Consider the following 12,606-nt stretch of genomic DNA (forward strand, 5'->3'; position numbering starts at 1 on the left):
TAAAGATGGCATTAATCAGCCTCCTTCACTATTGGAGAATTGTATTCTTTTTTATCCCCTTTTGATGTCTCTGTCCATATTCGATAAAGGAGTAGTGTGTGTGGTCTTAGTTATTGTGTTAACTGGGAGAGGCACTGGCTGGGGCAGAGCAAGTAGAATAACAGAGGGCACTTCAGTTAGCTGTTTCAGTCCTAGCCCTCCTCATGCTCAGGCCATCCCCCCCCTTGTATTGTCAGACTGGGTATTAAATACAGGACTACTAGCATTTAAGCATTTAGAACCGCAAGAAGTAATCTTATTTGCTGCTTGGTATACACATGTATAAATTCTGTATGCTGCAAGAAAAATAAAATTAATCCTTTACAATAATGTGAAGTATTAATATTTGGACAAATTAATATTTGGACTTTCAAAAAATAAGCCTTGAAAAACTAACCAAAGTCATATATCTAATATTTCATGGTGAATTCTTTATGGTATGAACTTATGACTCTGTAGTAATTGTATGCATGTTAATTAGAAAAATATTAATATAAATGATTGGATAAAGTGTCTTAACTGACTTTTTCCCCTTTTTATCCTCAAAACCCATCATTATGAAGGTCTGCTATTGATCTTGAAGAGATGGCATCTGGTCTTAACAAAAGAAAAATGATTCAGCATGCTGTATTTAAAGAACTTGTGAAGGTAAAAGTATATCTAGCTTGTGCTTTGATTTTCTATACACTCACTGCATTAGCACAGCAAACAGGAATGTATTTCAGAATACCTTTTAATGTTTTTATGGAATATTTATCTGTATTAAAAATATTAATAGGAGGATAATTAACTTTTCTGAATACAAAATTGTAGACTTTTTTTATTGTAGACTAAAATTCTGAGTACAGACGTGAAGGCTGGTATTTTACTCTTAGAAAAAAATGCTAAAGCAAGTTACAGAAAGTACAACTTCACTATATGTTAATTGATGGAAGAGCCTCTCTGAGTTTATTCTCTTTAATACCAAGTTTTGCCTATTGAAGGTCCTACTTTTGTACAGAAAGTCACTCTTGGAAAGAGTTCTTTTCTACACTTTTATTATGTATAAAACATTGAATATCCTACACTTGCCTAGATTTTAAGCAATTTTGAATCAGTGAAGTTTTATTTTACAAGTTATACTCTATTGCCCTGTCCCACCTTAGAACTGATATTGCTGCTGTAGTTGTGAAAATTATGATGATAGTCTTAGAGCATTAGAAAATATGTTTGAGTCTAATGGTAGGGGCAGAAAAGAAAGAAACTAAAAAAAGTTCTTTTTAAGGCGCAACAGGTACCTGCTAGTGATCGCCAGGTATTTTTTCCCTATATTGTGTGAATAGTTTCATTTACTTCTTTAGTTCAACAGAACTGATTGATACTTTGAGAAAATCTAGTATCTCAGATGGTTGTGACACTTCACTTTAGTCCTGAGGACTAATCAGTTGGGAAAGAAATTCAGAACCTAAAAGAGGTTAGGGAATTTAGCCAGTCTGTCTTTTCAGTCTGTGCTTGGGGAAAGTGAGACAGTTAGTGGTAGACCCAGGTCTGATCTCCATACTTCTTGTGTGAACTCCTCCTCATTGTAGTTCCAGTTTGCTCTTCATCTTACACCTGAGGTCAGCACAGAGTGCGTGAACATTTTTATTTTTAGGGGTTGGCATCTTGAGGCAATTCTGGAACATCAAGTGCTTTGTTAAGATGCCTTTACTGAGTACCTACTTTATTCCAGGCTGTATCCACATACTGCTGATAACAAGAGATGAAGAAGACTGGGCCTTACACTCAGAAGCTCATGGTCTAGGGCAGTGGTGTACAAAGCAAGGTCAAAACTGATTTCATAATAACACTAAAACATCATTTGCCTTTTTTTGCCCTCTGTACTGTGTTGATATTTGCTCTGCAAATATCAGTGCAAAAGCAATGGCAGGTAAAACCTTTGGGTAAAACTCCCTAGCATGAACAAGGCGATGATACTAAACTATACTATTAGTTATTGTACCCTTTACTCCCAGACACTTGCAGTGAAATAAAAATAAGGTTTTTTTTCCAAATGTGTCCTTGATGGAAATTATTAGTGGTATTAAATCTTGACCCTTAAATATATATGTGTTTGTAGGATTTTGTGTGATGAAATGGAAAGTACGCAGAAAGCTGTATTGCTGTGTACCAAATTTGATGGTAGCAAACAGGAAACTGTTGCTTTCTTTTCCTCAAGAAAGCAACAGTTAATCTGTGCTTATTTGGCCTTGAACCTTTGGCAGACATTTTCTCTGAAGTAAATAAAGTTGGCCTGTCACTTTAAGGCAAACAACTAACAGTATTGTAGCCAATGATAAAATTCTAGCTTTCAAGTGAAAACTGGAAGCTTAAATCCCCACCCCCCCCTTGAGTTTGACAATGTCTCGATTCTTAACTCGTCTGGTGAGATCAGTGTGGATATTAATAAATAAAATTTTTGATGTTGTGTAGTGACATGTGTCAGCAATGGGAGATCTGCCTAACTCAATAAACCAGTATTTTCTAAATGACTAGTGTATAATGTTACAGAAGCATGCACCAGTAATAAGATCGATTCAAAGTCCAAGATAGGATAACAGATTTTAATGTGATATATGAAAATTCAGTACTGCAGTTCTAGGATGCAGGAGGAAGAGAAGATAAATTTATAATAAAATCATTATTCAGTAAAATGTATGTTCCAAATAGTAGGTTCATAGAGAGCTGAGTTATTCTGCCATGGGATGTAGAGAATGGAGGTGAATATAGGGCAGCATTAGTGTTCTGAAAGGGTCTAAGAGGAAGGGCAGTGGATTTGTGTCTAAGAGAGTTGTTTATTTCAGAAGTTTGTTTATGGGTAGCTCTATGCCTAAGAAGAAGATAACAAAATATATTTTCTTTTCCTCCCTTTTCTACCATATGGCTTTCCTTGAAATCAGATATAATGTGGATTATGTAACTTTTATGGTATCATCTAGCATGGGCTCAGCAAATTTCTCTTAAGAACAAATAGTTCCAGCTTTGTGGGTCATATGGTCTTTGTTGCAATGACGCAGGTCTAGTGTTATAGCACTAAAGCAGTAAATGAGTGGGCATGTATATGTTAAGACTTTATTTACACATAGTTGTAAATATGGTCTGTGTCCTCTGGTCTAGGATATTAACTGCTATTACGGTTTGATTATATAGATAGAGGTTTCAAGTTCCAAATGACCACTTGGAAATGTATTATTTTTTTTTAATGAATGTTAAAAATGCCTCCTGCTTGTTAGTTTGGAGACTGTCTGTATGCCGCTACTGCTGCTAAGTCGCTTCAGTCGTGTCCGACTCTGTGCGACCCCATAGACGGCAGCCCACCAGGCTCCCCCATCCCTGGGATTCTCCAGGCAAGAACACTGGAGTGGGTTGCCATTTCCTTTTCCAATGCGTGAAAGTGAAGTCGCTCCGTTGTGTCCGACTCCTAGCAACCCCATGAACTGCAGCCCACCAGGCTCCTCTGTCCATGGGATTTTCCAGGCAAGAGTATTAGAGTGGGGTGCCATTGCCTTTTCCACTGATTGTCATTATAAAATTGGTGATTATTTTTTACTTTAAATATAATAACTTTATAAAGCAGTGCATCCAATGGCATTGGACAGTTTAACCTTTGACTCACTTGGAAAGCCTTTCACATGCAGTTTGTAATTTTGCTCATATATAAACACTTGTGAAATTGAACAGGAAGGTAGGTGCCATTGCAGTATTGCAGCCACTGGCCACATGTGGGTGTTGAGACTTGTAATGTGGCTATTCCATACTGAGATCTGGTATTGAGTATATGGATGAGAGAGCCATGCCAAGTTTTAAGACCTAGCATGGCACATTTATTTAGGGGGAATAAAAGACCCAGCATGGGAAAAGGAAATATAAAATAGCTCATTAATTTTTAAATATATATTACATGTTAAAATTATAATATTTTAGATATATTGAGTTAAAGTATTAACATTAATATCACTTGTTTTTACTTTTTTAAATGTTGCTACTAGAAATTTTAAAATTCTTATGTGGCCTACACATATATTTCTACAGTGCTATTGTAGATTGCTCCCTTGCTCAAACTTGGTTTCACATTCATACACTTTGAACTTTTTCTAAAAAATGTTTTGAGATCTTTACCTCTGAATTGGTTTGGGAGTATACGCTTGCTTGTAACTTCACAATGCACTATTTTAAATTCTTAAATTTCACTATGTGTATATATAAGAGAGGGAAATAGAGTTGTGTTAGAATGGGAGGATTATGGATGCCTCTTACACTGAAATGTCTGTAAATCATTTTTACAATTTGAAAGTTGTGGGGAGAGAGGTTTTGAATGTAACCGTGTGCTAACCTTATTTTATCTTTGTTTTTGGTATGTAGCTTGTAGACCCTGGAGTTAAAGCATGGACACCCACTAAAGGAAAACAGAATGTGATCATGTTTGTTGGATTGCAAGGGAGTGGTAAAACAACTACATGTTCAAAGGTAAATTACACTTAATTAAAAAAAGAAACAAAGTCATGGAGAAGCTATGTTTGTGTAAATCAAGTGCTTTTACCAAGAAAACTGTTCCTGTCCTTCAAGGAGATGAGGATATGAATTTTGGAGAAGTAAAGGGGAAAAGTTTACCTTATATCCTGTGGCTCAGGATTCCCTTTTTACAATGTCTCACCCAGTATAATATGTATGGGTCTTCATTTTACATATCATTTTGCTAATTTTAAATTCATTATACCACCCTTTCCTTCATAATTGGGTGCCTCAACTTCCTTACCAGATTTTGCTTCAGAAGCCTCAACTATGTATAGTTTAGAAAGAAAAAAAAACCCAGGATTATTTCTCAGAGGGTTATGTTATTGTTTGTTTTTAGTTAACGTTAATATTTTTTACCATGGTCATTTGTTGCTTCGTCGTTTCATATCCTTTGAATGTGACTGTTTGGCACTTAGAGTTTAAATTCTTCAGGAAATCTTCAGTATTCAGAATGTAATAATATTACTTTTTAGGAGAATATGAGCTGTTTTATTTTACATGTGAATAATTTGTATTTATTGATTTTTAAAATCTTCCTTTCCCAGTTAGCATATTATTATCAGAGGAAAGGTTGGAAGACCTGTTTGATATGTGCAGACACATTCAGAGCAGGTATTGTGCTAAAATTTGAAAATTATTTCCTGAAATTTTTATTTTCAAGTTTAAGGACTCATTAACTTTTTTGTTTCATAGGGGCTTTTGACCAACTAAAACAGAATGCAACCAAAGCAAGAATTCCATTCTATGGAAGGTGGGTTCTGGTTTTTACTCTTTTTTTTTTTTTTAAATATAAATTTATTTATTTATTTTTAAAATATAAATTTATTTATTTTAAGTGGAGGTTAATTACTTTACAATATTGTATTGGTTTTGCCATACATCAACATGAATCTGCCACAGGTATACACTGTTCCCCATCCTGATGGTTTTCATTCTTATATGTCTTACCTTATCTATCTGACTTTTTACTGTATGCTATCTGGCCACATTTTAATATGTACCTATAATCTTGAATCATTTTTGAAATAAGGTAGGGGTATAATTATTACATTGTTACCTTTAATTATTGTAACATGATTTTTCTGATCCAGCCTGATCCATCAGAGGAGATACTGTTTAGCTTATAATTCTTCCTATACTTACCCTGCCTTGCATGCTTTCCAGCCTCCTGGTTCTATTCCAGTTGTTTCTTCTAAGACCTGTCTGAACCTTTTCTTGATTCAACATACCCTGGTGAATTCTACATTGTCTGTTTCTTTAGTACACCATTTTTTAAAAAGTTTGTGTTTGATCAACCAAAAATGCTTTATAATCTATGTTTATCTCAGAGTCTGATCATTGCTAACCTTCACTTGCTACATTGCTGTTCAGTTAGGTGATTTGTTTATGTTAAAATGACTAAAAGAATTGAGTCAAGATTAAATTTAGAAAGACTTATTTGAGAGAATAACATTTTTCTTAATGTTACTAATATATTAATATAAGAAGATTATTAAGCTAAAATTTGAAGTAATTAAATGAATGATATCATTTTATAAATCATTATTTGCTACTTTTTGGCCGAAAAAACTAATGAACTTTGGCTGTGGTATGCTCTTTAAATTCTTTTATTAGTTTTTTTTGTTTGGCTGCAACACGCTGATTGCAGGATCTTAGTTCCCCAACCAGAGATTGAACCCAGGCCCTTGGCAGTGAAAGCACAGAGGCCTAACCACTGAACCACCAGGGAATTCCCTCTTTTAGTTATTTTTTTATGATAATTTCTAGCAAATAGATTAAAGAATAATGTTAGGAATTTAATTTTTAGGTTAAGAACTTTTTCTAACATAGATTTAAAAATTAAAGGATAATAAGCAGTTACATATTTAGAGTTCAAATTTGCACAGTGATAGGTGTGAGCTGATAGATGGCTCAGATGGTAGAGAATCTACCTGGCAGTGCAGGAGACCTGGGTTCGATCCTTGGGTCAGAAAGATACCCTGGAAAAGGAAATAGCAACCCACTCCAGTATTCTTGCCTAGAGAATACCATAGACAAAGGAGCTTGGTTGGCTATAGTCCGTGGGTTGCAAAGAGTCAGACACGACTGAGCAAGTAATGCTTAGGCTGCTTACTTGAACTATCAGCCAAAACCAGAGCCTTAATTTTTAACCAATTTCTCAGTACTGTTTATTAAATAATGTCTCCTTTGCTTATGTGTATGGAGTAAAATATTAGTGATCATCGTTTCCTCTGGGAGAGATGAAGTGGATCGGGCTGGGGAAGGAAGGATTTGAAATGATCTCTAATGTTAAATTTACATGTTAGCATTTATTGGGGGGACAGTAGATATGTTTTTTTTGTACCATTTCTGTCTTTAAAAAAAAACCACTATTTTAATAAAAAATTTTAAAGAAGTGAAAGTACTAACAGTTTCACTTCCCAATTACCGGCTTTTAGGAAGTCCATCTGTGCTTTTTTCAAATGTGCTATATAAACAGATATATAAGAGATAGATAATTTTAAGTTGAAATAGAATCTTTTCATGCTTTGAACCTTGATTGCTTTAGTAATAGTTATATGGGTTGTATAAATTTGTCAAAGCTCATTAAAATGAATTCTTAAAATAGTGCATTTTATGTAAATATGTTACTATAGACAATTAAAAATAAGATCTTATGACAAGATAGTGATTATTCTTGGGAGGGAGTAAAATACTAATTATTTTGTTTTCCTTGGTCTGAGTGTGTTTGCTTTGTGAAAATTCACTGAGTTTAACAATTTGTGCAACTTTTCCATATGTATGTTATATTTCATTAAAATATATATTATAATAATGGGATCTTAATAATTTTGGACAATATGCTGTTAAAGAGAATTCTTTTTATGACATCACTGTATTCCATTGTATGCATGTATGTAAGTAATCTCCTTATGAACATGTTTGATCCTATATCTTTATATATTTATAAATTTTATTTTAATTGTATCTTATCTTATTTTAAAATAGCTGGTAATGTTAATTTCTTCTTTTTCAACATTTCTTGCCTCTTTCCTGCTTATTTTCCTGAGTAAATTTTAGTTTTTTTTTTACTTGGAGGAAAATTGCTTTATAATGTTGTATTGGTTTCTTGAATCAAGTTCCAGAAAGAAAAATCTCCCTAAGATTATGATTAAAACTATATTGAAGCCAGTTAATTTAGGGGAGAACTGACATCTTTACTTATTTGTATAGTTCCATGTAGAAACTTGCTACATCTTTTTTGTTAAAAATTTCATCCTTAAGTATATTAATTTTCCTGTTTAAAGTTTCACATATATTCTTATTAAGTGTATTTCTACTTGATTTTTGTTGTTAATTTAGGGGAAAAACTTTTAACATTATATATCCTTTCATTTGACAACATTGATCTATATTAAAAGTTGCCACTAATCAAAAGAATGCAAACTAAAATAAAATCTTATTTTTTGATTTTCAAGTTGAGTGGAGTTTCAAGGATTATGAAAATATTATAAAATAGCAATGAAATTAAAGTTTTGTGAAGGACATTTTCCTTTTAAAAACCAAAAGCCTCAATGATAAACCATTTGATCCAAATTCAGCTTGTAGGAGTGTATCATAGTTTAGAAGAAACAACATTCTATACTATTTATATTGGCTATATTTTTAATACCAGGAAGTTAGAAAACCTTAAATGGCCAACAGTAGGGCATTTATTTAATAAACGATAGCGTAGCCATCTGATGGAATGCTATATAGCTTAAAAGTCATGTGTTACAAGAACATTTAATGGTTTTATAAAGTGCTACAGAAGGATGACTGTCATCAAAAAGAACACAAATAACAAATGATCACGAGGATGTGGAGAAAAGGGAATCCTTGTACACTGTTTGTGGGAATGTGAATTGGTACCACAGCTGTGGAAAACAGTATGGCAGTTTCTCAAAAAACTGAAAATAGAACTACCGTATAACCCAACAGTTCCACTCCTGGGTGTATATTTAGGAGGGAAAAAAGACACACTAATTTGAAAAGCTAGGTTCACTCCAGTCTTCATAGTAGCATTATTTATAATTGCCAAGATATGAAAGCAACTTAAATGTCCATTAACATAAATGGATTTGCCATTTGCAACAATTTCAGCTGAAAAAAGAATTGTGATTCACTGTATTGTATAGCTATGATGTATAGTGTACATCAATGATACTTCATTTAAAAATGCTTTCAAAAGACTGTTAAGTGGAAAAGCATATATGAAACACTATATAATACAAGTTTAGTTATTAAAATGTAAAAAAAATGAGAGATACACAACTCATTCAGAAAAGATATAAAGCAGAATCATACAGGATTTCATAATTGGGAGACTGGATACTGCTTCATGCTGCTCTTTAAGTGGCTTGTCATATTTAATACTTACTGGATTTTATACTTAATTGAAATTGTTATCAATATGATTTTTTCAGAATAAAGATATACTAGCAATTTCCAAATTACTAGCGTTTGAACATTTTGCTGTTGTGGTTGTTAAATCATTTTTTCCATGTTAAATAGCTATACAGAAATGGATCCTGTTATCATTGCCTCTGAAGGAGTGGAGAAATTCAAAAATGAAAACTTTGAAATTATTATTGTTGATACAAGTGGCCGTCATAAACAAGAAGACTCTTTGTTTGAAGAAATGCTTCAAGTTGCTAATGCTATAGTAAGTAGCTTTAATTTAACAATATTATAAGGACTTCCGTTAAAACGTAACTGAGTTTGTGAACCATATAAATTATTTTTTGCCTGTAAGATTCCAAGTAATTTATTTCTATTTTGAGCTCCTTTATCTACATGATAAGGACTTAATCTTCTCTACATTAATATGAAGTTTTCATGAGTATTGGAAATTTCATTGCTTAATCATCTTATTAGTATGTATAAGAAAAACTAACAAATAAATTGAGAATAACCTTTAGTAACTATTGAATTTCCTTTCTGTAAATTGTTTAAATTATAAACATTTGCTTTAGGTGAATTTTGAAAGATTTTCAAAATGAAGCATTTAAAAGTATTAATTATCATTTAGTGTCTCTTTAAAATAATGATGGAAATAACATGGGGATAAGAAATGGTTTATAGGTAATCTGTAGCACATATTATGAGCCCATATTTGCCATTGAGGTGCTGGCAGTAGTTCTTTGGTTAATGGTTAGTGCTAATAAGTTGGTTTTTAACCATGCCATTATTTTGACTTAGTGGAGCAGATCTAAGGGAAATAGCCTCACCTCTGTTTTTATCCATTTTGGTTTCAGCCCATACTCTTCTGCTTTTTCTTCTTCTCATTTACATTTGCTGTTCCATTTGCCTGGAGTGTGATTGCTCGAGATTGTTGCTTAACTTTTTCCTCTTTATTCAGATCTCAGCTCAGATTTACCCCCAGACAGGCCTTCTCTGACCACCCTAAGAAGCCTTCCACACCTCATCTGATTTTCTCCATCCCATTTTAATTGTTGTACATTCAAAATGTTTCAGTTCAGTTTAGTTCAGTTGCTCAGTCATGTCCAACTCTTTGCGACCTCATGGACTGCACCATGCCAGGCCTCCCTGTCCATCACCAACTCCCAGAGTTTACTCAAACTCATGTCCATTGAATCGGTGATGCCATCCAACCATCTCATCCTCTGTCATCCCCTTCTCCTGCCTTCACTCTTTCCCAGCATCAGGGTCTTTTCTAATGAGTCAGCTCTTTGCATCAGGTAGCCAAAGTATTGGAGTTTCAGCTTCAGCATCAGTCCTTCCAATGAATATTCAGGACTGATTTCCTTTAGGATGGACTGGTTGGATCTCCTTGCAGTACAAGGGACTCTGAAAAGTCTTCTCCAGCACCACAGTTCAAAAGCATCAATTCTTCGGCACTCAGCTTTCTTTATAATCCAACTCTCACACCTATACATGACCACTGGAAAAACCGTAGCCTTGACTAGATAAAATGTTTATTTGCCTATTTTTCATCTGTCTCCAATGACTTCAATGTAGGCCCCATAAAGACAAGGATTTTCTTACTCATCTCTATGAGGACCTAAATGATGCCTAATACATACTACTTCTACAGTAAATGTTTATTGATTGAATAATTATAGTAAATACTTTTTATAGCTTCTATTGATGAAATTTACTTAAGGTCAGTTAAAATGCGTATCTTTTCTATTTAAATTTTCTAGCAACCAGATAATATTGTTTATGTGATGGATGCCTCCATTGGACAGGCTTGTGAAGCCCAGGCTAAGGCTTTTAAAGATAAAGTAGATGTAGCCTCAGTAATAGTGACAAAACTTGATGGCCATGCAAAAGGAGGTGGTGCTCTCAGTGCGTAAGTATCATTAACACTGTTGTCCTGTGCCTTGGACTTACATGCTATGTGTGTGTGTATATGTGTGTGTATGTTTATGACTTTATTAATCATTAAAAATCTATTCCAATAGTGGACCTAATACAGTCTGTGAAGAAAGTATAAATAGAAACAGAATTTTTGAGTCCCTCTGATATATCTATAGTTCTGTTTTAGCTAGTGAAAAGAAGCTTCAGCTATGTATCTTTGTCTAATAAGCTTTGACATCTAGAAATTTGTTTTCCTTTTTGAGGTTATTTTGTGTTTTCTTTTTCTTTGCAGAGTTGCTGCCACAAAAAGTCCAATTATTTTCATTGGTACAGGGGAACATATAGATGACTTTGAACCTTTCAAAACACAACCTTTCATCAGCAAACTTCTTGGTGTGTACAGTGGTGGGGATATAGACAGATCTCCAAGAAATAGTGTGGCTTTTTAGGACCGATTAGAATTTTAATTCTGCCCTCTCACTGACTAGTTCAGGAAAATAATTTCCTTCTATGATTTATCTTCTTCACCTACAAAATAGGGATGATGGTAACCTGCTTCCCATGGTTAGAGTGGTAAAAACGAGCTATTGGATAGAAAGTTCTTGGGAAAGTTTTAGAGCACAGTACAGAAGTATGTGGTTGTAGTAATAGAAGTGATAATGGCAGCAGAACTTTCATGTTTCAGAGCATAGAATTTGGAATTAAACCCTGGACTGCAATCACTGCTTTGATACTTAACCTCTCTAGCTTCAATTTCTGACCTGTAAAATGTTGTAGAAATACCTGAGCTGCCTATCTCACAGATTTATTACTATATGTGCATGCATTTTGCATAATGTAGCAATATAACAAGTATACTATAAGATATTAATTTTACTGTTTTGGCTTTTATAGGTATGGGTGACATTGAAGGACTGATAGATAAAGTCAACGAGCTGAAGTTGGATGACAATGAAGCACTTATAGAGAAGTTGAAACATGGTATATGAGTAACAAAAAGCATTTGATCTCAGATGACTTCTCTTGTTTTCTTTTGATAGCACTAATATAATGTTTTTGAAGTGATAAGTCTGTTAAAGTCAGTTCTTCCAGTGTTTATTTTTTAGATGATTTATATGCAGATCATTTTAAACCTCAGTCATCTAAGCAGCTGTAGAATTGAGTGTTTTATTTTCTTTCTTATAATCAAATTGCCTTAAGATTAGTATTGGAGCTGTCATTGGGTTCCTTGGAGTAAAACAGGTTAAAAGTAAGCTAAAATACTCTCTTCTGATTTGTTTGTTTACTTATAAGTTTTATATAATAAAACAAAAAAATTTAAAAGAGATTAAATACACATTTTCTTCACATTGAAGACAACTCCTATGAAAGTATGTTTAAGAGCTTAAGTTTTTTAACCCAACATAGAACTTTTAAAAATAACCTCAATTTCCTTCTGTGTAAAAAGTAGATAATACTAAGTATCTTCTTCATAGAGTTGTGAAGATGAGCTGATATATATATAAAATGTCTAGCACATCAGGAACATATATTATTATTGATCATTTCTGTTTTTCTCAAAATGGCATGACTCTTTAATTTCCATGACCACATACTATGCTGCCTCTGCTCCGCCTCACTCATCTTGTCAGCTACCTATGTCTTTCCATCCTAGATGTTGGTGTTTTCTAGTGATCATTTCTAGGTCATCAT

The 12,606-nt window shown here is 33.6% G+C and overlaps 1 protein-coding gene across 2 annotated transcripts in view; it reads left to right on the plus strand.

Moving 5' to 3' along the window:
- The window catches only part of SRP54 (signal recognition particle 54), a 36,452-nt gene that overhangs the window by 12,573 nt on the left and 11,273 nt on the right, over positions 1 to 12,606 (plus strand). For both annotated transcript variants that reach the window (XM_005695231.3, XM_013973098.2), the window contains 8 exons: positions 603 to 687; positions 4,420 to 4,524; positions 5,118 to 5,184; positions 5,266 to 5,323; positions 9,106 to 9,256; positions 10,758 to 10,906; positions 11,207 to 11,307; positions 11,809 to 11,895. In XM_005695231.3, coding sequence (XP_005695288.1) covers positions 603 to 687; positions 4,420 to 4,524; positions 5,118 to 5,184; positions 5,266 to 5,323; positions 9,106 to 9,256; positions 10,758 to 10,906; positions 11,207 to 11,307; positions 11,809 to 11,895 — 803 coding nt within the window. The remainder of the gene's footprint in view (positions 1 to 602; positions 688 to 4,419; positions 4,525 to 5,117; positions 5,185 to 5,265; positions 5,324 to 9,105; positions 9,257 to 10,757; positions 10,907 to 11,206; positions 11,308 to 11,808; positions 11,896 to 12,606) is intronic.

The sequence above is a fragment of the Capra hircus genome, chromosome 21 (assembly GCF_001704415.2).
Source record: "Capra hircus breed San Clemente chromosome 21, ASM170441v1, whole genome shotgun sequence".
In the NCBI taxonomy this organism is placed as follows: domain Eukaryota; kingdom Metazoa; phylum Chordata; class Mammalia; order Artiodactyla; family Bovidae; genus Capra; species Capra hircus.